The 26,603-nt window shown below is 34.7% G+C and overlaps 1 protein-coding gene across 6 annotated transcripts in view; it reads left to right on the top strand.

Annotated features, from left to right (window-relative positions):
• The window catches only part of Ppat-Dpck (Bifunctional Phosphopantetheine adenylyltransferase - Dephospho-CoA kinase), a 106,149-nt gene that overhangs the window by 71,764 nt on the left and 7,782 nt on the right, over nt 1-26,603 (top strand). For 4 of the 6 annotated variants that reach the window (XM_090394175.1, XM_090394174.1, XM_090394176.1 and 1 more), the window contains 2 exons: nt 8,622-8,706; nt 17,259-17,356. In XM_090394175.1, the coding sequence (XP_090250301.1) occupies nt 8,622-8,706; nt 17,259-17,356 (183 nt within the window). Of the gene's footprint in view, nt 1-8,602; nt 8,707-17,258; nt 17,370-26,603 lie in introns of those variants that run through there. The other 2 variants (XR_016548449.1, XM_090394177.1) reach the window with 2 other exon arrangements.

The raw sequence follows: 26,603 nt of genomic DNA on the forward strand, positions 1-26,603 counted from the left end.
TAGGTAGAATTGTTAAAAATGTCAACTGTGTTGTGAATGGGGACCCTGTGAAACAAGCAAAACATTTCAGCTACTTAGGCACGATTTTTAGTGAAGATGGTAAATTCAGTATAAATTGAATAACAGAATCAGCAAAGCTGGTATGGTGGGAAGTCAATTGAATAAATTATATGGAATAAGAGAGAAATTAGTCAAAACACTAAATTAGCTGTATACAAGACAGTGTTCAAACCAGTTTTAACTTGCGGCTCTGAGAGCTGGGTGAGAAGTAAAACACTTGACCAAAGACTAGAGACCACAGATACGAGAGTCCTGAGAAAGATTAGAGGCATGAACAGATGGCATTACTGTCAATATCATATTAAAATCGAGGATATTAGGGAAGAACTTGACATTGTCGGCATCCAGGAATGCATTAGCAGAGCTAATCTCAGGTGGTATGGTCACTTAAATAGAATGGGCGAGGAAAGATTAGCAAAACAAGTGTTCTCTGCCAGGTTGGCAGGAAAACGACCCAGAGGAAGACCAAGAGATAGGTGGAATGAAATGGTACAAAGTGCCTTAGACGATAGAAATATAAGATCTGATAATGTTGGAGTCTTGACAAGTAACAGACTGATTTGGAGGAAAATTGTAGATAGGAAGTTAGTAATGATGTGAATTTTTCATGTAGTACTATCATATCCTGTACACCCCTTGAGGGTACATGTCAGGAATTTGATGATGACTCATTTAAAAAAAAGAAAAAAAATTAACTGTGGAGATCTTTTTGTATGTTTTCTACTGCATTTTTCCTTAAAATGCTATCAGCTATTTAGGCAGCAAGTTTCATATAATTTCCTAATTAAATCTGCGAGCTTTACCCCATGTTACTTTTGTGACTAGTTCTCGGTCAGCTCTCAAAAAACTACTTGCCACAGAGACAAGTGGCAAGTGAATTTTCAGCTTCATTCTAAATATATTTCCTTGTTTTCTTTGCATTATAATTATTTTTAACATCTCATTCACTCAAATTATTTGGTCATTGGCGATCCTCAATGAATGCTATAAAGATATTTTATATTTGACCAGGTGAGATAGTAACTTGTGTAATTCATTTAATAAATCAATTCCTTCGTAGACTTTGTCCCTGCCAAAAATTAGTTTTCACGAAGATACTCTCAAAGTTATCTCAAGCATTCTCAGCATCAAAATAAAAATAATTTAAGAAGATTTTCATTTGTTTTGCTATCAACTGTAATACAAAATAAGACATTTATATTCTCTTGTGTTGGGAGAATAAGAATGTTTTGTATTTGTGAATAAGTATGTATGCAGTAGTATTGGCATATGCTTATTTTCACAATTGATGAAATGAATTAGCTTAGTGTAATTATATACGTGAACATACATGTTGAAATGGCATAGTATCATTTAAAAAGCACAATTATCTTGCAGAGTCGAGACCAGATCATGGCAGTGATATCACATCGTGACAAGTTAGTCTAGTTCCGTTGTTAGTGTTGACCATTTTCTGTTGTTTACATGAACTTCATTGTTTCCTATTGAATTGTTTTTTTTGGATAGTTTATATAAATTCACCCTCAATTTGGACAACAAATGAAAGGAATTCATCATCACCAAATTCCTGCCATGTACCCTCAAGGGGTGTACAGGATATGATAGTACTACATGAAAAATTTACTTCATTTCTAACTTCTTATATACAATTTTCCTCCAAATCAGCCTGTTACTTGTCAAAATTCCAACATTAACAGATCTTATATTTCTATCGTCTAAAGCACTTCGTGCTGTATTAGTCCACCTATATCTTGGTCTTCCTCTGGGTCGTTTTCCTGCCAACCTGGCAGAGAACACTTGTTTTGCTAGTCTTTCCTCACCCATTCTGTTTAAGTGACCATGCCACCTAAGATTAGCTCTGCTCAAACATTCCTGGATGCTGACAATGTCAAATTCTTTCCCTAATATCCTCATTTTTAATATGATATTGCCATTGATGCCATCTGTTCACACCTCTAATCTTTCTCAGGACTCTCATATCTGTGATCTCTAGTCTTTGGTCAAGTGTTTTACTTCTGACCCAGCTCTCAGATCCATAAGTTAAAACTGTTTTGTAAACAGCTAATTTAGTGTTTTGACTAATTTCTCTCTTATTCCATATGAATTTATTTAATTGACTTCCTACCATACCAGCTTTGTTGTCTATTTCCCTATTTAATTTACCATCTTCACTAAAAATCGTGCCTAAGTAGCTGAAATGTTTTACTTGTTCCACAGGTTCTCCATTGACAACACAGTTGACATTTTTAACGATTCTACCTATTTTCATTGTCTTTGTCTTTTTATTGCTGACCTTCATACCATATCTATTACAACATTTATTCAATTTAGTCAGGGAATCTTCCAGGCTTGTAGCAGATTTATTTAGAAGTATAACATCATCCGCATAATATCTCCAATTTTGATATCAGGTTTAATATTGCTTTCCTTCATAATGTGATCCATATAGATAATGAATAACAGAGGGGATAATGTACATCCTTATCTGACACCAGATTTCACATTAAACCATCTTCCTGTACTTCCTTCAATTCTAACTGCTGACTTAAAACTCAAATAAAGACTAAGTATTGCTTGATATATTGATTCGTTGAAACGATATAACTGTAGCGTATTGAATAGCTTCTCCCCTGGCACCTTGTCATATGCCCTTTCTAGATCGACAAAACTTAAATACAAATCTTTGTTATATACGCATGATTTTTCAATTATTTGTCATAAAGTGAAGATCTGAACCTGACAGCCTCTATTTGGCCTGAATCCAGCTTGTTCTTCACCAAGCTTTTCTTCCACAACTCTTCTCAACTGTTTCTCAATTACGCTAGCATAAATCTTACCACGCCCATTCACTAGGGAAATACTCCTGTAATTCTCACATTCAGTTTTATTTCCCTTTTTATATATGTGTACTATGAGAGATCTACTCCAGTCATCAGGAATTTGACCTTCTGTCCAAGCCACTGTAAGACTTTTATACCACCATACTTCAGCATTTCTGGCTGAATATCATCTATTCCTGCTGCCTTTCCACATTTCAAGCCTTTGGTAGCTTTTTCTACTTCCGATATGTATACGTATTCCGGACTGTATGCCTGTTGATTATTTTTTAACACTATGCTCTCACTACTTGTTTCATTTAGCAATTTTTCGAAGTAATTACTCCATACTTCATGGATATCTTTTTCTCCCATTTTCATGTCACCTTTATCATCTCTAAGTCCTTTTACATACTCTTTTCTCCATTTCTAAGCTTCTTCAACAACCTCCAGAATATTTTGCCACCTTCTTGATATTTATTTTCTATGTTCTTGCCAAAGTACTCCCATGACTTTTCTTTTGCCAGTTTTTACACAGTGTTTAGCTTTCTTACATTTGTGTCTGTATTCTCTAAGAGCACAAGCAGACTTATTTGCCAGGAACTTTTGATATGCTTCCTTCTTTTCCTTCACTGTCTCTTTAACTTCCTGTGTCCACCATGGAGTTCTGATTTTTCTATCCTTGCAGACAACCTCATCACATGCCTCTCTGGCTGAATCAATCAGGATTTTCTTCAAGCCTTGCTACTGAATCTTCAAGGTTTGGTTCCTATTCTCAAACTCTTTCATTTTTTCTTCGATAATCTTTGTGTATTTTAGTTTGCAGTTCACATCTGAGAGCTGCTCAACTTTTATTTGCTTTAAAACTTTCTTACATGTTATTATTTTCAATATGAAATTCAATTTTATCTTGTTCAATACTAAATAGAGATCGCTTCCAATTTCAAATCCTCTGTACGCTCTGGTGTCCTGCACCAGGGAGAAAACATCACTATCAACAATAACATAGTCAATGAGAGACTTTTCTTATTCCTTGCCTCCTTTAACCATGTGAATTTGTGCACGCTTTTATGTTGGATCATTGTGTTAGTAATAACCAGTTCATGCCCAAAGTAGAAATCCAAGAGGTATTTGTCATTGTTATTAGTTTTGCTCTTTTCTCCTAATTTTCCCAAAATATTTCTGTGTGTCTGACAATCATTTCCTACTCTGCTCTTTAGATCCCTAACAAGGACCAACTTTTCCTTTTTCATTGTGTCAGCTGCTTTATCTAAAGCCTGAAAAAATTCCTCCACTTCTACCTTAGTAGAACCTTCTGTTGGGGCCATAGGCACAAATAAGTCTCATTGTCCAATTCCTCTTTCTGATATATGCCCACATCACTCTACTTGAGACTACCTGCCATTCAAGAAGATTAGCCTCATATTTAGTGTTGAATACTGCTACAACTTCTTTTCCTTGATTGTCAGTGCCTGAATATAACATTTTGTATTTATTACTCAAAAGGATCTCACCAATTTTTGTCTTTTTTGTTTGTCACCCCTATTATGTCGATCTGGTACTTATCTAATTCCTCTGCTAGCTCCATTTCTTTGCCATTCAGGCTTCTTATGTTGATAATACCGATCTTTAACTCTGGTGATGTTGAGTTGGCATGTGTTTTCAGATTTGTTCCAGTAGCTGACTTTTCGCTGTTTGCCCTGGCCAAAACAATGGGGGAGGTGGGGGGCTTGTTTAACTGGGCGACGCTCCAGCTGACATGAAATTTTGTCATGTTGCACCATGACACATGTCGTGTTGTACCATCATTTTGTATTTTGGTTTAACCAATAAGAATACAATTTGGTCAGCTAAATCCCAAATTGCTAGCCCCTTCTCGTTCGTTCAGTATCCAGGTAGATACCCAACAGGGAGCACCACGAGAAGGTGAGGATTGGACATTAGGTCAGAAGCCCTGGTCGGTTCTCCGCATTCCTTTAAAGGCTATGTGGAGTTTTCCTCTCAGTTATATAGCTTTGACCCTTAAGCACCCTATGAAAGGACGTTCAAATTCCTTTTTTAGCTTTGTGCAATTGGTCAGAATTGAAGGCAAATGTAAGGGACCAGAAAGTATTAAAGTACTGAGGAAAATAGTTATGTAATCAACTAAAACACATTAAGGCATGCCATTCCAAAACAAATGGCTCAAGAAATTTAAGTAGGGGGTGTGTGTGCTACAAAGACGAAGTTGATTCTCTAATTTATAAAGTAAAGATGGATTCTAAAATATCTGAACATCCCTGAAGTGCCTTTTTAATGTAACCTATTATAAAACTAAATTCAGTAAACCATTTACCAATTTCAAAACCTTCATTGTAGTAAAACATTATCAAAATTACACGTAAAGAATTATGTAATGTAAGAAAGAATATAATGAATCAAACGAAAATAAGTTCATGAAATCAGGCTCCAGTAGTGAGTCTTCTTCTAAATGCTTTTTGAGATATTTCAAATGAGAAGAAACTCATCCATTATATGAGATGCATACATAAAAATCAGAAGAAGCAGTTATTTACATAATTTCTCTCCAAAAAACTGATATGATAGATGAGAGAGAGTGAAATGAACAAACTTTGCTTTTCAGAAGACTAGTAATTGGTTAGCAAGTTTTGAAACAACAGAAGTAGCATGTAACCAGGTGAAACAATAACTTGGGCAAAATTAAAGAGAAACATGGCAGATCTTATAAATAATTGTTGCAAATAATTTGAATTTGGTTGTTTTAACTTCTATTAAAGTTGCTCCCTTTGTTGCTGAAATGAGACGGTAGTTCACACACACACACACACACACACACACACACACGTACCTTCCACCACAATTCTTTTTTTTTATAATTAGTGGATTTAAGTGGTATTTTTAAATCCCTGCCCATCAGACCAAGTATGTAGATGATAATTTTATCTCTCTCCTTTCCAGATTTTCTTATCCTGTGATTCCCTAATGATAGTCGACAGCTTTGTCTTCTTCCTTAACTTCTTTTAATGGTTACAGCTTAGATCTCATTTCTAAGGTAATTATCGTGGACAAACTAGCATACCAGCTATACTACTCACCAAAGAGCATTAAGATTGCATTTGTTTCTGTGAGTCCAATAAGTCAGTGGTTGAAAATCATACTATGTCTTAAAGGCAAAGGATTCACTGAAAAAAAGAATAATTGCTGGCCTGGTTTGCCGAGTGGTTAGCCTGTCTGCTCTCCAGCCAAGAGGCTGCAGATTCGAATCTTGCTGTGGGCATGGATGTTTGTAATTGTCTGTGAATATGCTAGTGGTGGTGGTGGACAGCGGATGGCGTTGGTGTAGATGATGCAGTTTGCTGTAGTTGGTGGTGATTGAGAATTGTGAAGAATGTGCCCTTCCTCGATGAGTCTTTGGGCTCCCTGGAGGTGTCACGTATTAATAATAAAGTGGTACAAAGACAATGTTTGTTTGTTTTTTTAATAAATTGTGTAAACAGCTGCAAAGCTCTTATCAGCAGCTGAATATAAATTGGAATGACTGCCTCAAATTTTCTGAATTTTGGGATGTATTCTTACTAAATAACATCTCACTAATATAGTTTACTTTTTTTTTTGCTTTGGACAGTAATGACATTATAGATCAAATTCTTTTAGTATTTGTAACATCCCATCATTGTCACAATTATGATATGCACTTTTTTTTTTTTATTTATTTTATTTTTTTTTTATTTTAGCCATAAATCTACATTAAAAATGATCATGGAACATGGCTGAAAATTCATTCAACATAAAGTTTTTGAAACTTTTTTTTTTTTTTTTTTTTTTTACTACGTGTCTGTACTTAAAAAAACAGACTACATATCTGTATCTGTGAATATATCAAGCTAGACTGACAAGCTGTAGTAGATTTTGCACATGTTTGCTTTTGGCAGAAAAATGAGGAAACTTAATTAAGATCTGTGCATTAACATCAAGTTTGGGGCAAAGTTAGGCAAATGCACAAGTGAAACTAGATGTGTTAAGAGTGGTTTATGGTGATGATGTCATGAAAAACGTTTAGCATATTTGAGTGTCATAAGAGGGATGGAAAGGTGCAAGATGACAAAGGAAGTGGGTGACCACATTCTTATTGAAAATGTGGAAAGGGGATAGCAATTAGTTCAGTCTGACAGATGGTTAAGTGTATGGTTAATGGCAGAAGAAATAAATTTAGTCAGTAGAACATTGAGGAAGATTTCAATAAATAGTTTGTAAACGAGAAATATTTCTGCACTTTTGATTGTAGATCAAAAGCAGTTGTTTGATGTTTGTTCTAATTTTTCTGCACATTTGACTGTTTTTCATCGTTATTACTGGCGAAGAAACTTGATGCTTTTGGTATGCCGAAACAGAACACCAAGGCATACATATCTTTCAGTCTTCACCAAGACTGAAAGAGATGCAAAATGCCATGATTGCAGAACCAGCAATGTGTGTGTTTGATTGTAAAAGCATAGTTCACTTTGAATTTGTTAAACAAGGACTAACAATGAACCATCATTGTTATTCAGAAGTGCTGGCAAGATTATGTGAAGTTCTTGTATAACAAGAGACCTGAACTTTGGCCAAACAATTGAATAATCCATCAGGACAGTGCATCTGTGCATAATGCAATAGCTGTCCATTAGTTTCTGGCTAGAAAATCAAAATCACGAAATTTAATCATCGTCTGTATTCACCACACTTAGTCTCTTAAGACTTCTGTCTATTTCCAAAACTTAAGAATGTTTTGAAATCAGATTATCTGATGTTTTGACATCCAGCATCATGTGACAGTAATAAAATGCATTCCAGAAGATGAATTACAGAAATATTTGAACATTAGTAGTATCATCTAAACTAAGTGCATTGCTGCACAAGGGAATTACTTTGAGGGTGATAGTAGCCACTTATCTCCAAGTAAGAAAATTCTAGAAATTTTCACACTTATATATGTCACCATTAAGAAGTTGTCAAATTCAAATATGGAATACCTTGAGGATGATTCATGAAATGGGCATCACAGATAGATGTAGATGCACATCATCTTATGTTTATTAACAGATAGTATTATTATGTAACACCTCCAAAGAGGGAGAGCACTCTACTCTCTGAGTTTGTTTCCACCATTTAATCCACCAACTACATAGAATCGCCACTACCATCATCTACACACAATGTCATCTATTGCCAACCACCACTGGTATTTTTTTTGTCTGTAAATAGTGTGTTCTCAAGGCTGATTTGCCTGTGCTTGGGATTAAAACCAGAGTTTTCCACGAGAAAAGAGACCTATCTCTGTATGAGATTGGCTAACTTGCTTTCAATTGAAAAAAAAATATATATAAAGATTTCTCTCATCACAATGAGAATCGAACTTGGGCCTTTTCCAAGCGAAGGGCGTAACATACCGTCATCCTTCCAATTGTGCTACGGAAGTGTTAAAATTGAACTTAGGTCGTCACTCTTTAGGTGGCCTAGCACTGTAGATACATATGCTACTTCCACTGTGGCACACAAGCTTGTTATAATCTCTATTTTATTTATTTTGTAATGTTTAGGCATCAGGCTGAACTTCTTTTTTATAAACTTGTAATTTTTTTTTTATAGACACTGTGGTAAAATTCTGAAAAGCAGTATTTCATTGTTTAGAGGCTGATTTAACTGTTGATTATTTCAAAGTAAATGTTATTGCATTCTTCTTATAGCCTGAAAAAATATTTTTAGACTCTCCGACAATATCTAAACTCACTGGTCTGGCCTGAAGTTGACCAGTTGGTGCAGAAGCAGATCCAACAGCATACTAAAAATGGTATGTCTAGAAGAAATTAAAAATTTATTTAAAAAATTATGTAAAGAATGAATACATTTAATAGAAGTATGTATGTGTGCGAGTGAGCATTCATGTCAAAATCTCCTGTATTTTATCAGTCTTTGAAAATAAAATAATATTTAAAGATATGGATAATCAGTCATAATAAATTAGCTGGTAATAAAGCATGAATGACAAATGATTCACGTAATCATCGCCAAATGTTTTTAACCTGTAATTGTTGCAGAGTTGAATTTTAGCGATTTTTGAACTGGAATTTAAAGATTGTAACAGAAGTTGAAACCATAAAAGTGTTTATTTAAATTGGAAAACTATTTTTTTACCAGAAAACTTTTAGCATATAAACATAAACTGAAGTTGATGTGTTAAAGTTGTTCTAGCTAGATGAATTTTGATAGGATTCTGTAAAACTTCATCTAGATAGAACAGCTTTATCTGTGAGAAGTGGAGTTGTAAAATGTTCCTGATGATAAAATAGATGTAAACTGTATACTTAATTAAAATCACTAAGATGGAAAAAAAGAGTTAGTGTCAGGACATAGCTGTGGGATTAGTACATGAATTGTTTCTCATTTGGGCATAAAGAATCTGTATACCGCAATCTCAACCAGACAGATGATGAATTGAGCTGATAGAGTTTATAAGGTATAGTTCAGGATTCATTATCTCAAACTTCTGGGGGAATACTGGAATTTTGACTGTAGCAGGCAAACTAATAAACACATATGAGTGAGAAACAATTCCTTGGCTAAATATGGATACTATTGTCACTCATTACTTTAGACATCTCTTAAATTACTAAACTGGTAGTTTTTGTTTCACACATTTTAACAGATACACTAAGAATTACACTAACATTATCATTGAATAACCACTGTAAATGGTATAGTGTCTCAATTGGCTTGTGACGTAACACTTCTGTAATAGTTGAAGGCTTCTCTTGTTCTGTATATGTTAATCAATGAAATGTATAACAAATTTCAAAGCATTGTTCACATATGGATGGGACAACAAACCATCCAGTTTAGTAAAACATAGAAACATTGAATGTTCTGAACCTATATTACTGCATTATTCTCCCAACTCCACTGATATAAGCCAGACAGATTCTCTTTCTGCCAAACAGTAACTCTGAAAATTGCAAGTTCTGCCAAGACTCTTCACTCCACTCATATCTTTTTAATGTGTGGTGTATAAAGACATCACTTCCCATGGCTCAAACCATATGGTAAATTCTGCAGTATGTTTCTATGAAATTAGATAAGCACACAACTGTAGTTAAAAATAAACTGAAGCATCAGAGAAAATTCATAATGAAATACATAACTGGAAATTATGTAGATTAGGAAGAGTAATAAGATGTTTCACTTGTAAAATCATTTGAATCTGTTTATCAGAAAGTTCCAAAAAAACTACCAAAACACAGTCAAATCCCCTGTAGAAAATAAAATGTTTCCTTATTTTAGAAGACTAAAGTAAATTGTATTTCACATTCTGTCTTGCATTATAGTGGTTGGTTCATCTTAGTAAGATAGGATCAACAGACTTTTTTGTTTTGTTTCTTTCAATGTAAACAATTGTTTCTTATTATAACCATCTGCTTGTCTTTTCTTGATGACACAAGGTGTAATCCTTAAATGTCTTATCTTCCAAGTTGTTGTTTTTCCAGTGGTCCAAATTCAAAAATAAAAATGATACATTGTTATCGTGCATCGCTGGTAACAAACTACGAACATTTGTATTTTATTTATAATGATATAAAACGGTTACCCTCTCACACACACACAAAAAAAAAAAAAAAACTAACCCAAATTAATCTCTTCACTTTGAGATGCTAAATTCAAACCTTATATAAGCACATATGTAAGGATATATAAGCACATTTTAGTGAAGATCAAGTTACATCTGGAAATAGACAACAGAATAAGCAAAGCTGGTATGGTGGGGATCCAGTTGAATAAATTTATATGGAATGAGAGAGAAATTAGTCAAAACACTAAACTAGCAATATACAAGATGCTGTTCAAACCAGTTTTAAGTTATGGGTTGGAGAGTTGGGTTAGACATAAAGAACTTGATCAAAGATTAGAGACCAGAGATATGAGAGTTCTTAGAAATATTAAGGACCTGAACAGATGGTATCAATGGCAGAATCACATTAAAAATAAAGACATTAGGAAAGAACTTGGCACTGTTTGCATTCAAGAATGTGTGTGCAGGGTTTACATTTAATCTAAGATGGATATGGTCACTTAAATAGAATGGGGAAGAAAAAAAGTTAGCAAAACAGTTGTTTCGTACCATATTGCAAAATAGACCCAGAGGGAGACCAAAGCCTAGGTGGATTGATTCAGTCAGAAGTGCCTTAGAAGAATGAAATGTTAGATATGACAATATTGGAGTGCTGACAAGTAATAGACTAATTTGGAGGAAAATTGTTAAGAGATCAAGAATAATATAAACTTAAGCGTGTAGTGCTGTCATAGTAACCTGAACATCCCTTGATGATACATATCAGGAAATTGGAGGAATACGATGCTCCCATGTCAGTGCAACTGTGTCAGGGTGAAATGGTTATGAGAAGGGAACTGATGGAGTTTGAAAGAGAAGTGATAGGATCCATGTTGCAGGCCTATCTGTTTGGCAAATTGTTGATATATTGGGCCATCTTAGGTCAACAATCAGTGATACCATACTGAGATGGAAGCATAGGAAGTCAACTGCAAGTGCTGCAGTAGTGGACAACCTGCCATACTCGATGAACATGACCATAGGGTGCTAAAGAGAATGATATGTAAATACTGCCATTTGTTAGCCAACTTTGAATGCAGAGCTCTGCACAGTGAATGAACACGAATCTGCATGAAAACATGCAGAACTGAGACTCACAACATAAATTGTCATGGTAGGACTGCAATATTCAAGCCTTACATTACCTGAACCAACATGCATTTTCGTCTTTATCTGTGTTATGGAGTGATAAATAATGTTATACCCACTACTGAGCAGATGAATGGGTGTGGTGGATTCCCAGGAATATCTCTTACCTTAGTGCATAACCCCAACTATGAAATTCAGTGGTGGTTGTATGATGGTATAGTCAGACCTCTGTTTGTGATGCCATGAACATTGAACATCTCAACATTCTAGACAATGCAATGCTTCCTACTCTGTGGCGTTTCTATGGCACTGATCATTGTCTCTGTCAGCAAGCCAATGCATCAGTGTCATAAAGCTGCTGCTGTAACTGCATGGTTTGTGGACATGAACATCACCACACTTTACTGGCCTTCACAGAGCCCTAATCTCAACCTGTTGAACATCTGTGGTATGAACTGGAGTGTCAGGTGAGGTCAAAAGACATCCTCCTTACGACAGCCCAGGACCACATTACATGCCTACAGGAAGAATGGTCCAAAATTCCCATTGATTGCTATTGTACGTTTCTGTCTCTGGAAAGCATGCCCTGTAGAATGTGCTGCAGTCATTGCAGTGAAAGGAGGTCTTGCATCTTAAGGTTGGGTACCATAGTCGTTTATTCCTCACAGTATAGTATCCATTAACTTCTTTCCAAGCAGTGTGTGTGTGTGTGTGTGTGTGTGTGTGTGTGTATATATCCTTAGTTCACTTGGTACTGACAATGCCTTTTTGTTGGAAAAACCTAGGTTTGAATCCTGTCTACAATGTAAACTTTTATGAGGGTATTTCAATTGAAGTTGAGTCAGTCTAGTACGGAAGTGGCAAATTTCGTAATGAAAACTTGTATTTTTCATCCAGTCAGGGAATGCATGAGATTGATAGACATATCACATTATGCAGATAGAAATAACTACCTTATCAAAGTATTAATGATGTTCCTAGGAAACCAAGTTGGCCATGACAGGCCATTTTGTATGGCACATAAAGAGAAGGTGAGGTGGTGTATACTTCTCATAGCACAATGAATTAGTAATGTTACTAAAATTTTAAATCATGGAATTGCTCCTTTGTAGTAGTTTAAATATGAATAGATGTATAGTTTGAATATCTAAGTTGTACATCAGGAAATCCTTTAATACAAAATCATGCTGTTTTTCACTATGCCCAGATGTATTTGAATTTTATTTTTTTGTTTATTCTATACATATGTGTATATATATATAATTATTATGCTATACTTAAAAGTAAGAGGCACTGAATCAAGTGCATGCAGACTACTTTTGTTGTAATGTGTGGTTCATTTACATATAATAAGCAGTAATGTGATATTACTGACTTAGGAAAGCCTATCTTATATACTTTCAGTATGGAATAGAGGAAGTATGAAAGTTATTTCAGAAGGTCTGCACACTATGCTAATATTAAGTCAAACATTTATTGAACAAAATATATATACAAGCATTCGGTATAATCTTTATTCTGCCTCATCACCTCTACTCTAACATTTTAATGAATCTTGTATTCCTGTCAGCAATATTTTTAGTTGATGTGTTTGTGTCATATAATTTGGTTGAGTCAATTGCCTGGGGCAGAAACCTCAAGGTAATTGGGTTTCTGTCTCTGGCTATTGATGAACAGTCACTTTTTAGATGCTGCAACAGTGCTACAAAATTAACTGTACCATCTCCACTAACTTCATGTAAAACATTGTGAATCTGAGATTTTCTCATGTCAGATTTCAATTTTGATGCATGAACTATTCACTGTGCATTATCCAACTTGAGTCATTCATCCTCCATATTGAAGTCTTATTTAGTGGAACAAGAACACGAACAGTACAAGTTTTTATCAGTCTGGGTTATAACTGAAGTTGAGAAAACTATTGTGTTGTCCCATTTGCTAACTTGAATCCTGCTGAAATAAATTAGAAGTTTAGAGACTGTCCAGAGATATTGAAGGATTTTTGCCAACAAAGCTGAAGATTATGAATAATAGTTAGTACTTATGACATAGTACTACAAAATGATGGCCATCATGTTAATGGAAATTCTTTCTTTATCCAAATTCCAAACTTCTGCTTTGAAAAACTTGTGCAGAGAACAAGTGTTTCAAGACAAATGAATGTTAAACAGAACAAACAAACAAATTTTTCAGGATGTTATGGGAATTGAGCAATAGTGTGAGGGAAAATGGAATGTTTAGTGTAATAGGTGACTACCTTGATTTATTTATTATTTTTAATTAATTTTTTACTTAGTCCAGAAACCTTGCTTTAGAGACCAAACATGGACCTTTTTAAAGTCATTTCAGGCCTCTAATAAGTGGGGCAGTGGTCTAACACCAGGCAGTGATATTCATCTCTCTCACTTAAAGCAGTTTACAGGAAGAAACTAAGTACTGAATAAGTTTTTATTTAATATTTTTCCTTATTACAAAATATAGTAAAATATTTCAGTTTGGCTGTTATATATTCCTTTTACAAAATGCATTTTTTTTTTTTTTTTTCTAATTGGCAGTTTTATTTTAATCATTCAGCGATACTTGCCTAAGTTTATCTTTTGGGGCACTTCAGGCCAAACAGAGATTGTCAGGATCAGATTTTCACTTTAAGACAAATAGTTGAGAAATAATTGGAATTCACTCCTTCATTGCATTTTCAGTAGAGATTTTGATAACTAAAGTGTAAATGTTATTCTTATCTTTAGCTATTGAAGTTGTGCCTAGAAGTAGAATTTATTTAGTGAGATATTAAAGCATATTTATAACTTTGTATGAGCTGTCAAGTTTTGTAATGTTTGTACTGTAATGTATGTAAACATTGTTTACAAATTATGTTGTCAGTAATGAGAGGTGAAAGTCACTGCTGTATTATTGGAAGTGATTAAATAAGCTTACCTCAGTGCAAGGAGATAGTGAAATGAAGAACTGTTATAATTTCTGTTTCATAATGAAATTATAATTAAACTTTTTTCTTGCACTGTGAAGAAAACTTGATTTCAGCACCAGAAAGCAGTAATGGCAATGCATTGTGGTGGACTTGAGTAGAAGTTTCTCAGTTGTATTTCCGAGCATGCATACAAGTGGAAAGAATGTTACCAAAAGTTAACAGGCATTCAGATGTTCGGAGAGTGGGAAAAGAACACAGCAGGAGACTGGAGTTTGTGTCAGTATGTGTAGACTGAACAGAAATTAGAAGAAAAGTTAGAAACAGAAGACTGAGAGGGATAGCCTCATAAAGAGATGTGTGAAATTTTTGTAGTCATTAATCCATATATTAACTGTACCATCATTTTGTAGTCATTAATCCATAAATTAACTGTACCATCTCCACTAACTTCATGTAAAACATTGTGAATCTGAGATTTTCTCATGTCAGATTTCAATTTTGATGTATGAACTATTCACTGTGCATCATCCAACTTGAGTCATTCATCCTCCATATTGAAGTCTTATTTAGTGGAACAATATAGGATTTAATTCAGTTGAAGCCAAAAGGAACTTTATTAATTTTCAGTTCATGTAGAAGGGCCCAGTAAAGTTTGTTTTATGTAGGAGTTTGTCTAATATGCGATTTCTAACAGTTGATGTTTTTAGTTATTTCTTCAGAAACTTTTATATAGAAGCCAAGGTTGTTTTGAAGTGACAGAACTGTTGATAAGGTTTTAAGGTGAATGCTGAGACTTTCACATAGAAAGTTGATTCATTCTAAAGTGATATGGTTTTTAGTAGTTTATTCAGTGGAGCTTGCTTCTACTTTTATATAGAAAGGGAAGTTAAAGAAATATCTTGAAAACAGGATGTGTTTTCTTCAAGTTCTCTGATCTTAAGATGCAAGAAGAATTTTCACTTATGTTGCTGTCATATAGAGACCACTTGTGTTTTGTGTTAGTCTTTCTCCTGTGCAAACTCAAGAAACAAAAGTTCTGTAGGAGGCAAGGGACGTAGGTTCCAGGAGTTTTGTCCATATAGAATAATATGTTGGTTTACATGATTGAAGGGAAGGTGTGCACATTTGAGTGTTTTTCTTGTGATTTGAAGAATAAATTGGCACTTGTGTGGAGGAAGAAAAAAAATATACCCCCCCCACACACACACAGATTCATCTATAAATGAAATCCATTTATCAAGATCATATATTTTTTTCTATTAATTTGATAAAATCATTGCAAAACAACTTGTATTATTTAAAAAAAAAAAAAATTACAGATCTGTTTGAAAGAAGATACCCTTTCCAATTTTCAGATGGTTAAATCTCTCACAAGTACGTTCAACTTTGCTTTGTTACTATAGTTTCAGATTTATTAGTCATTATCTTCATGCACAGTTCCTATTGCAGGAACTATTCCTATTCACAGTTACTATTAGAAACTGACAATGCACTACCGTGATGCACTGAATTAACTCACGCTGATAGGAAGTTTGACATATTTCAACTTTGTTGAAAACCGGAGATCTTTATTAAAGGGCTTGTCTATACCAACTGAGCTATGGAGGCTCCTTATCTGCCATTATTAACAATAAAATAATAGTTATAAATGGCTTATAATTCACAGCAAAACACAGATGCAGCATTCAACAGTGCTGTAAACTAACTTTTTGTCCACAAACTGCATTGGGATTCATGGAGTGTAATGCCACTAAAACATTGCATGAGTGAATGCAATGTTGTAGAAATGGACATTAGTCATAACTGAAAAGCATTGTATGAGCAGGGTGTCATAAAGCGAAGCATCGTAATTTGGGGGAGTACTGTATTTAAACAGAAAAGACTGTGTCCATATTACAAGTTTGCAGATGATAGAAGTTGGGGAGAGTTATGAGAAGTAGAGCAGATGTCGTAACTTTGCAAGAGGACTTGAATAGGCAAGTATATGGGGGATGTCAGTAATATAGTAAAGTGTAAGGTTTTAAAATTTTGGGATGCAGAGTATAAGATTGGTGGGGATAGTTTGGAGGAGATGAAAGATCTGGAGGGATTGAGGGTGAATAGGCACTTGACATTTCATGGACATACTGCTAAAATTGTGAGGACAATATAGCAGGTTATGGGAATGATGCAGAGAACACTGTAGAAGTAAGTATATTTTGATTCCATTGTACAAGGCTTTGATCAGGCTGCATATGGATTACTGTATATAGATTTAGTCACCTGGTTTTCAAAAGGATGATGAGATGTTGGAGTGGATTCAGAGACAACTAAGTTGGTCTCTGCAATGTGGAATATGAGGACAGATTGAGATAATGCAAATTATCTTCAGATCTTGTCTAAATGTGAAGAAAATAACACACTTTACCTAAGGATATGTATGATAGCCATTCTTGTAGGGAGAAGGAAGTGTTTTTTTTTTTTTAAATGCCTGTCATTACCAGAATGGGATTCATAAGCAGTCATGCTAGATTTACATATTAGACCATCAAGCTAATATGTAAAAAGATGGAATGGTAATTGTTAAATTCATTTCAGAGAGAGAAATTACTCATTTGGCATGTTATGCAAAATTTCAAAACTTTTACTAGAAGTTACCTATAATTAAAGATGCCGTATTATTAAATTGTGTGCTCTGTTATTTTGAAGGTTTCAGTTAAACAGCAGTCATTTTTTTTTTTTTTAGGTGCTTCCATTATTGTTCTTGAAGTGTCCTTATTGTTAGAAGCTAACTGGCAGGATAAAGTACACCAAGTCTGGGTTTCTGTTATACCAGAAAAAGAAGTAAATTCTTTTGGTATACATTTTACTAAATTTAATTAGCTTTCTAATCGGTATATAAAAGTTAATTTTTATTAATTGACTTAAGGATTCACAACGTACAATAGAATATAAATTAAACTTTAATATATATTTCGGCACGTCACGTTGTCATTTTCAAAGGAACTTACAATAAGGACGCGTGCATGCAGGCAGTAAATACAATAAATGAGGACGAAGCAGGAAGCTATCGTTTCTCCTAAAAGTCCTGACGGTGACCCCTAGCGGGCTATGTAGGTATTCTTGGCCTTTGGGCTGAAGGTCTCCTGATGTTATGTCTACCAAAAAAAGTTTATTTTCTCCCCATTTCTCATACAGGTTGCAAAGATGTAACAAAAAAATGCAATTTGTATTGTTTGTTGATAATTAATAACAAAGATGTGGTATAATTTTTTAAATAACTGCTCCACACATGTAAGAGAAAACTATATACTCCTGTTTTCTTCGATGTCATGAGCTTCATTCAGGAAGAAGGCAGAACTGGTAATATTTAAATTCTGAATACAAGAACAAGTCATACAACATGTATATATCAAATGTCTCAGTCACAGCTGTACAGTTAGGAGGAAACACTATTATAGTTCAGAGATGTGGGTATAGATTTATAATTTAAAAAAATAAACAATTGACAGCAATCACTTCCCAAAACTTAGTGATAGGTATACAGTCTGTCCAATTAAGATTCAGACAGTGGCATAGGGCTTCACACAATTTGAAAAATAGACTATCAAGACTTCTAGCATAGCATCTTTGGTTCCAGTGAACTCTGTCTAGTGTCAATGGCATGAAAGCAAGGCCTTGAACCTTCAGAATTCATAAACTTATATTATTATTACCCAAGACCCCATGGAGTCAAAGATTTATCTAGGAGGTCCTTTTATCAAACACAGAGCTCATCATACCGTACTTTAAACGCACTCAAATTCTCTGCAGACACCACACTCTCAGGCACTGATCCAGTTAGATCTTAGTCCTAGCTATTTTTACTTTAAACACTTGTTTTACTATCTTTTATCTTCCATTGTTTAAATGATCATATTATCTGAGATTAGTATTCAAGAATGTACAGGTAACCCTCGTATAACACGGTACTTATATAGTGCAGTTTTGACAAAAACATAGAGTATAAATTGTAGTAACCCTTTATCTTTTCATATATTTTTCACCGCAAGACTTAAAAATCAAATTTTATCTTCGTTAAATTTGTGTCTGCCCGTAGTGCACAGGTAGTTATAAGTAGCGAATTTATATTAGGGGGAAAACCCTTTAGCACACATGTACGTCAATTGTATACCATGTAAAGTGTTTATTGTTGAAAATTGTCTTAGTTTTCTGCTAGGAAAGCACATTAAAAATCATAAGTGAGTTATCTCAAGCTGAGCACTTTATTTTCTGGTGAGTTACATATATAATTAATATGTAATGCTTTTTTATGTAAAAAAATTATTTTTATAGTAATGGCACATTACTATAAAAATAATTTATATTTTTTATAGTATTGAATTTATAGTAAAATTGAATCCCATTTCAATGCCACAAATTGCATTGAAATGGGAAAAAATGAATATTGAAAAGAAAATTCGTCTCGAAGAAAAAAAATTTAAATCGTGGATCGGTTGAAAAATGGAGAAAAACCAGTTGTTGTAAGGACTTTGAATTTAAATGAATCAACAATTCAAACAATCAAACACAATGAACATAAAATCCGAGAAAGTGTTTAGTCGATGGTAAGTGCAAAACTCGTTGCTCGTGTACGCAATTTTCTAAGAGAAAAATGAAGAAATCTCTAATGATTTGGAAAGAAGATGCACTCAAAAGAAAATTCCTTTGGATGGAAATCTAATTAAACAAAAAAACTATGTTTATAAACATTTATAATGCAGACCAGGTGTTCAATGCTGATGAATCCGGGTTATATTGGAAAAAAATGCCAAAACGCACCTATATTTCAAAAAATGAAAGATTAGCTCCTGTATTCAAAGTTTCTAAAGCCAAAATTACTCTATTTTGTAATAATGCATCGGGTGATTACATGATAAAACTAATGTTTATTAACCGATCCTCAAATCCTCGTGCTATGAAAGATTAAAATATGCACTTATTTTTATTTTGCCTACAACATTTATGCATTACATGCAATGAAGCTTAATTACAATTTGTAATTTTTATAATTATTATTATTATTATTTCCAAAGACCTCATGGAGTCAAAGACTCATCTGGGAGGTCCTTTTATCACACACACATCTCATCATACCATGTCTTAAACACACTTAAACTCCTTGCAGACACCACACTCTCAGGCAAGGCATTCCAATCATTCACAACTCTGCACGAAAAAAACCTGCCTCTCACTCCCGTACTCGCACCCTCTTTATACAGTTTCTAGGGATGACCTCTGGTTCTCCCCTGATCTCCCACTATTCTCTGTAGAACTTCTCCACCATTGATCTTATAACAACCCCTTACCAACTTGTATGTCTCTATCATATCTCCCCTCTTCCTTCTTTCCACCAGACTCTGCAAATTACATCTTCTCAATCTTTCCTCATACTCAACATTCCAGAGGTCAGAAACTACCTTAGTCAGTCTCCTTTGGACCCTTTCCAACATTTCTTCATCCTTCTGAAAACCCGGTGACCAAATCTGGGCACAATAGTCCATGTGTGGCCTAATCAAAGCCTTATACAATGGAACAAGAATCTCCTACTTCTACACATCAGTGTCCTCCGCATCATTCCCAGAAGTCTTTGTGTTGTCGTCACAATTTTGGCGATGTGTCCCCTAAATTTTAGATTCTTATCCACTATCACCCTCCAGATCTCTTATTTCCTCTATCTCCAACAATAAATTCTGCATCCCATCTTTGTTTTCCAAATTTTAAAATCTTTAATTTTGCAAAATTGAACTCGCATCCCCATTTGCTTGCCCAATCACTCAATTTATTCAAGTCTTCTTGCAAGGCCACAACATCTTCACTACTCTTTATGGTTCATCCCAACTTTGCATCATCTGCAAACAACTGAATATCTCCATCCAAATCTTTGCCAATATCATTAATATACAAGTTAAATAGTAATGGCCCTAAAACAGACCCCTGAGGCATTCCACTAGTGACTTTCCTTTTTCCTGGATATCACACCCCCATACACAACTTGTTGATACCTATCAGATAGCCAGTCTCCAATCCAATGCACTAATCTAATATCCAATCCCATCTGCTCTAGTTTGACTGTCAACTTATCATGAGGTACTCTATCAAAAGCCTTTGCAAAATCCAAGTATCTTACTGTGTATCGTTCTCCTCTGTCCAAGGAAGCAGTCACTTTATTGTAATAAGTAAGTAGATTACTAAAACATGACCTCCCTTTAGCAAATCCATGCTGTCTATCAAAGATTATACCATTGTTGTCAACCCAACTCTGGATCCTAGTTCTCACAAGCTTCTCCAACAACTTAACCACAACACCTGACACAGAGATAGGCCTATAGTTTGATGCTTGGGTTCGATCACCTCCTTTATGAAGTGGCACAATCTTGCCCTCCTTCCACTCTTTAGGAACTTGACCAAGTGCAAGACTCATATTAAAAAAAAATATGTCAAGGCAGGTGTCAACTCTCTGGCACATTCCTTCAGAATACGTGGTGATATATTATCAAGTCCCACAGCCTTATTTACATCTAGTTTATATTTATAATTTTATACTATGTATTTGTGTCATAGTTTGTTTTCTTAACTTAGATGAATTACCTGAATTAAATAAAAATATATTTTTGTTGGATATGTCATTGTTGTTTATATAATTTTTTTAAAAAAAAACTGATTTCGTAACATAACCATACTTTTTGTATGTGATCTGAGTCTTGCATAATGCGATTTATATAATGGCATTTCTATGGAACCTAACATCCGTGTTATACAAGGGTTACCTGTATATATAGAAAACTTATGACATTAAGTTCCATTCTAATATCCTCATTTTTAATGATTATCCTACTGATGTCATATATTTTCTCAGAATTCTCACATCATTGATCTTATTACATCTCCTTAACTCATTTGCTGATAATACACTTGCTGCAAATCTGTTCCACTTGCTTGCCAACAGCCCCACATTGCATACTATTGCTAATTACACTTCTACTCAACACTCATCATGACTTGTTTCTGTATCCTCTCCATGGTTTCTTCATCTTGGAACTCTGAAGAATCTGAGCATAGTAATTTAAATGGTTATATTGTTCAAGTTGTGTAAAAGAGACACAATAGCATCTGTATCTTTGCATGTGATAATGTCATTCTTTCTCAGCATGCTGTTTCCTCTGGAGGAAATTAGTTTCATGTAGGGGTCTCTCATATGTTCTCTCAAAATGCAGAAATGGCTTCCGTAATCATTTGCCCATATTATCTGTTTAGATCCTCTTGCAGGAACTCCATATCAAAATTCTTTATCACCCTACACAACTTACTGTCATCTGCAAAAAATTGGATATCTCCTTAACCCTTTCCAGTATCATTTACATACAAACTGAACAGTATGGAGTATCACAAGTAGTGCTACCAATTTAGCTTTTTTGAAGTTAGACCTAGCTACTTTTTTTTCTTCCTTAGCTCCAAAATTTTAATCTAGCATCTAGCTCCTTCAGAACTTGTTTCAGCTCTTTTTAGTTGTTTTTATAGCCTACTCTAAAAGAAATTGTTTTAAAAGTTTTCCAGATGTTTGCATTTGATAAAGAATTGTATTGTATGCTTGATGCGAGTATCGCACGTTTCAAACATGCAATGACATCAGTCATGTGGCTCCACAGTATGCCGTTTTGCCACCTTGAAGTTGATAGCACTGCTATAAGTTAGTCTGTTGCACAGTGTTCTGGTGGGAAGTTTTCAGACACTGATTGTAATTCGTTGCAGTAAAGAGTTACATACCCTTGGAAAAATGAGCAAGAGACATAAAGCTTACAAGCAAAAATTTAGGAGGGGTGGTTGCAAATGGGAATGTTTAGTAAATGGCTTTGTGAAGGTCCTGGTGATGTTGCAAAAGGCCACTGTAAGTTTTGTAGATGTGATATAGTTGCTAAATATTGTCAGCTTGTAAAGCCTAGTGAAACTAAGAAACATCTTGCTTCTGTTCCTATTACAAATATGCTTGTGAAGAAGTCTGATGAGACAACAAACTTAGAAGGCAGCTTAGCATTATTTCTTGTCACTCATCATTGAACAGTTGCGATCATCTAGTAGGTCTTTGCAAAAATATCATCCCAGACAGTCAAATTATGCCAAAGGTAAAAATTGTAAAGAATATCTCAAGTGAGCATTTTGAAGATCAAATTGCAGATATTGGAGATTGAAATTTCAGCTTGCTAATAGATGAATTGAATGATCACAGTGAATAAGATTTTAGGAATTGTCATCGTATATTATAGCAAGAAATTCAACAAAATTGTGCATACATTTCTGTGCATGGTGGTTCTAGAAAAAGTGTGATGCTAGTGGTGTTGTGGCTGCACTGAAAAAAAAGAGCTCTTTACCAAGAAACTAGACATTAAAAATTTCATTGCAGTTGGTACAGACAATGCCAGTGTTATGGTTGGTATCAGTAACTGAGTTAATTAACAACTGAAGGCATATATTCCCTCAATCTTAATTAGATGTGTATGACATTCATTGCAACTGGCAATGTCTCACACTTGTGCAGAATCTCTCCCAAGAAAATAAGAATTTTTAGTTGCTGAAACATAAGTGGTTTTCACATTCTTCAAGACAAGCTGCGTATAAAGAACTGTATGAAACTATCAACATAAATGATGCTCCTCTGAAAATTGTAAGCAACTGTACAATGAGGTGGCTCTCCATTGAATCGCAGTAGACAGAATTCTCAGCCAGTGGTTGGATTTAAAAACTCACTTCAAAGTTGTGAATGTGACTGAGAAATGTTACAAAGCTCAAATTTTGTGGAAGATGTATAAAGATGAAAAGAATCTGTTCTACGATGGAAGTTTTTTCACTTGGCCATGCTACTCTGAGTGAGACCTCAAAGGTTGAAACCAGTCTGGCAGTGACCCTTCCCATAGTGCATAGCATTATACATACCCTTAAGGATATGTGCTTTGCATTATGGGATACTAAGGCAAGTGATGTGAGTCATCTTTTTTTGCCTGCCTGGTTGTCCGAGTGGATAGCATATCCACTCTGTAACCAAAAGACTGCAGGTTCGAATCCTGTCGTGGGCATGGATGTTTGATTGTCTGTGGAAATACCAGTGGTGGTCGGCAGTAGATGGCATTGGTGTAGCTGTGGTCAGTTGGTGATTGAATGGTGGAGATGGAGTTGTAGAGCAGGTGCCCTCCCTTGATGAGTTCTTGGACTCTCTGGAGGTATCAAATAATAATAATAATAATATCCACTACTATGGAGGGAAGTATCCAGATATTTTTGACTAGATAAAATTCGGTCAGTTTCCACATTAGAATTTGGCAGTATTAATAAATTTATTGCACACTGAGCAATTTCTTTAAATGGATACATTCCACATGCATCTTTGTATTCTCATACTTCAGCCCAGAATAGCTCCGTGTTTTCTATATTTGTCCATTTATTTAAATAGATAGTATTGTGCTGGTATTCAGCAGCAGCAACATCTTTTTCTGTTCTCACCATTATTTCTAAGATAAGAATAAGTCTTTTATATGTTTTAGGGTATTGTCCACAGAAAAAGAAGAGATCATTCTTAAAGTATTCAAGTTTTCAGGCAACCTTTGCTTAAACTGTTTGAAGAGACTAAGAAGAAACTGTCTTGCTCTATTTCTAAGATTGTGCTCATCATTTTGTGTTATTTTCTTTCAAATCTGTAACCAAGATTTGGTTTGGTATCCAAATAGTCATCAATCTCTGACTCTAGAGGGTCGACTATGGATGATGATAGCATTAACATATTAGCAATAGAACAAATCAAATGAGAAATGTCTAAAAATAATCTTGTCTTATCCAAACTGTTAGATTTAAAAATTTTTTTAACTTGCTGAACTTGAACTAGAACAGGATGCAAAAGTAAAAAGTAGAATAGATTCCAATTACATATTTGGTTTAATCCTTTATCCAAGTATAATCAAACAAAGTTTGCTCCTGAAATATTTTCAGGACTGGGGTGACTCATGGTAAAGGTGATATAAATTCTGAACACTTGCCTTATTATCCCATAATGCAAAGCACATCCTTATGGGTATGTATAATGCTATGCATTATGGAAAGGATCACTACCAAGACCAGTTTCAACCTTTATTGAGGTCTTGTCAGTGGAAGCTAGACCCAGAGGTGGTGATAATAAGGTGAAGCAATGCAGAAGTTAAGTCATATCACCATATACCAGTTGCTAAAAGGTGTCAACACCTTATTATTAAATTTCTCTGTATTTTTCTGTAAGAATAGAAAAATCACAACTCCATGGTGGACACAGGAAGTTAAAGAGGCAGTGAAAGAAAAAGAAGAAAGCATATCAAAGGTTTTCCTGGCAAATAAGCCAGCTTGTGCTCTTACAGAATACAGAGACAAATGTAAGAAAGCTAAACAAAAGTCATGGGAGGACTTTGGTAAGAACATAGAAAATAAATATCAAGGAGGCAGCAAGATATTCTGGAGGTTTTTTGAAGAAGCTTAGAATTGGAGGAAAGAATGCTGTAAAAAGAGTTAGGATGATAAAGGTCACATGAAAATGGGAGAAAAAGATATCCTTGAAGTATGGAGTAATTACTTTGAAAAATTACTAAATGAAACAAGCAGTGATGACAGCACAGTGGTTAAAAAAACACTGACCAGGCATGCAGTCAGGAATACATATCCATGCTAAGTAGAAAAAGCCATCAAAAGCCTGAAATGTGGAAAGGCAGCAGGAGTAGATGATATTCGACCAGAAATGCTCAAGTACGGAGGTATAAAAGTCTTACAGTGGCTGCACTGCATAGTTCAGAAGGCCTGAACAGAGGGACGAATTCCAGAAGATTGGAGAAGAGCTGTCATAGTACCTGAATGTGAGAATTACAGAGGCAATTCTTACAGAGGCTGTCAGGATCAGATTTTCACTTTACCACAAATAGCTGAGAAATCATGCGAATATAACAAAGATCTGTATTTAAGTTTTATAGATCTGGAAAAGGCATATGACAAGGTGCCAAGAGAGAAGCTATTCGAAATGCTACAATATAAATGGTGTCAATGGGGCATTATATCAAGCAATACTTAGTCTTTTATTTGAGATTTAAGTCAGCATTAGAATTGAAGGAAGTACAGGAAGGTGGTTTAATGTTAAATCTGGTGTCAGACACGTATGTACATTATCCCCTCTGTTATTCATTATCTATATGGATCATATTATGAAGGAAAGTGGTATTAAACCTGATCTGCTACAAGTCTTCAAGATTTCCTGACTAAAGTGAATAACTGTTGTAATAGATATGGTATGAAGGTCAGCATTAGAAAGACAAAGACATTGAAAATAGGCAGAAACATTGACAATATCAACTCCATTGTGAATGGAGAACCTATAGAACAAATAAAATATTTCAGCTAATTAGGCACGATTTGTAGTAAATATGGAAATAGACAACAGAATCAACAAAGCTGGTGTGGTAGGAAGTCGATTGAATAAATTCATATGGAATAAGAGAGAAATTAGCAGTATACAAGACAATATTCAAGCCAATTTTAACTTATGGATATGAGAGCTGGATCAGAAGTAAAACACTTGACCAAAGACTAGAGACTGCAGATATCAGAGTCCTGAGAAAGATTAGAGGTGTGAACAGATGGCATCAATGGCAATATCAAATTAAAAATGAGGATATTAGGAAAGAACTTGACATTGTCAGCATCCAGGAATGCATTAGCAGAGCTAATCTCAGGTGGTATGGTCACTTAAACAGAATGGGAGAGGAAAGATTAGCAAAACAAATGTTTTCTGCCAGGATGGCAGGAAAAAGACCCAGAGAAGACCGAGATTTAGAAGATAGAAATATAAGATCTCATAATATTGGATTCTTGGCAGGTAACAGACTGATTTGGAGGAAAATTGTAGATAGGATGTTAGTAATGATGTAGTTTTTCATGTAGTACTATCATATCCTGTACACCCCTTGAGGGTACATGTCTGCTATTTGATGTTTTATAATTTCATTTTAATTCGTAGTAATTTATTGATTATCCAACACTCAATTACTTG

The sequence above is a fragment of the Typopeltis vanoorti genome, chromosome 6, assembly GCF_054136105.1.
Source record: "Typopeltis vanoorti isolate ZY-2024b chromosome 6, IOZ_Tvanoo_1.0, whole genome shotgun sequence".
NCBI classification, from domain to species: domain Eukaryota; kingdom Metazoa; phylum Arthropoda; class Arachnida; order Uropygi; family Thelyphonidae; genus Typopeltis; species Typopeltis vanoorti.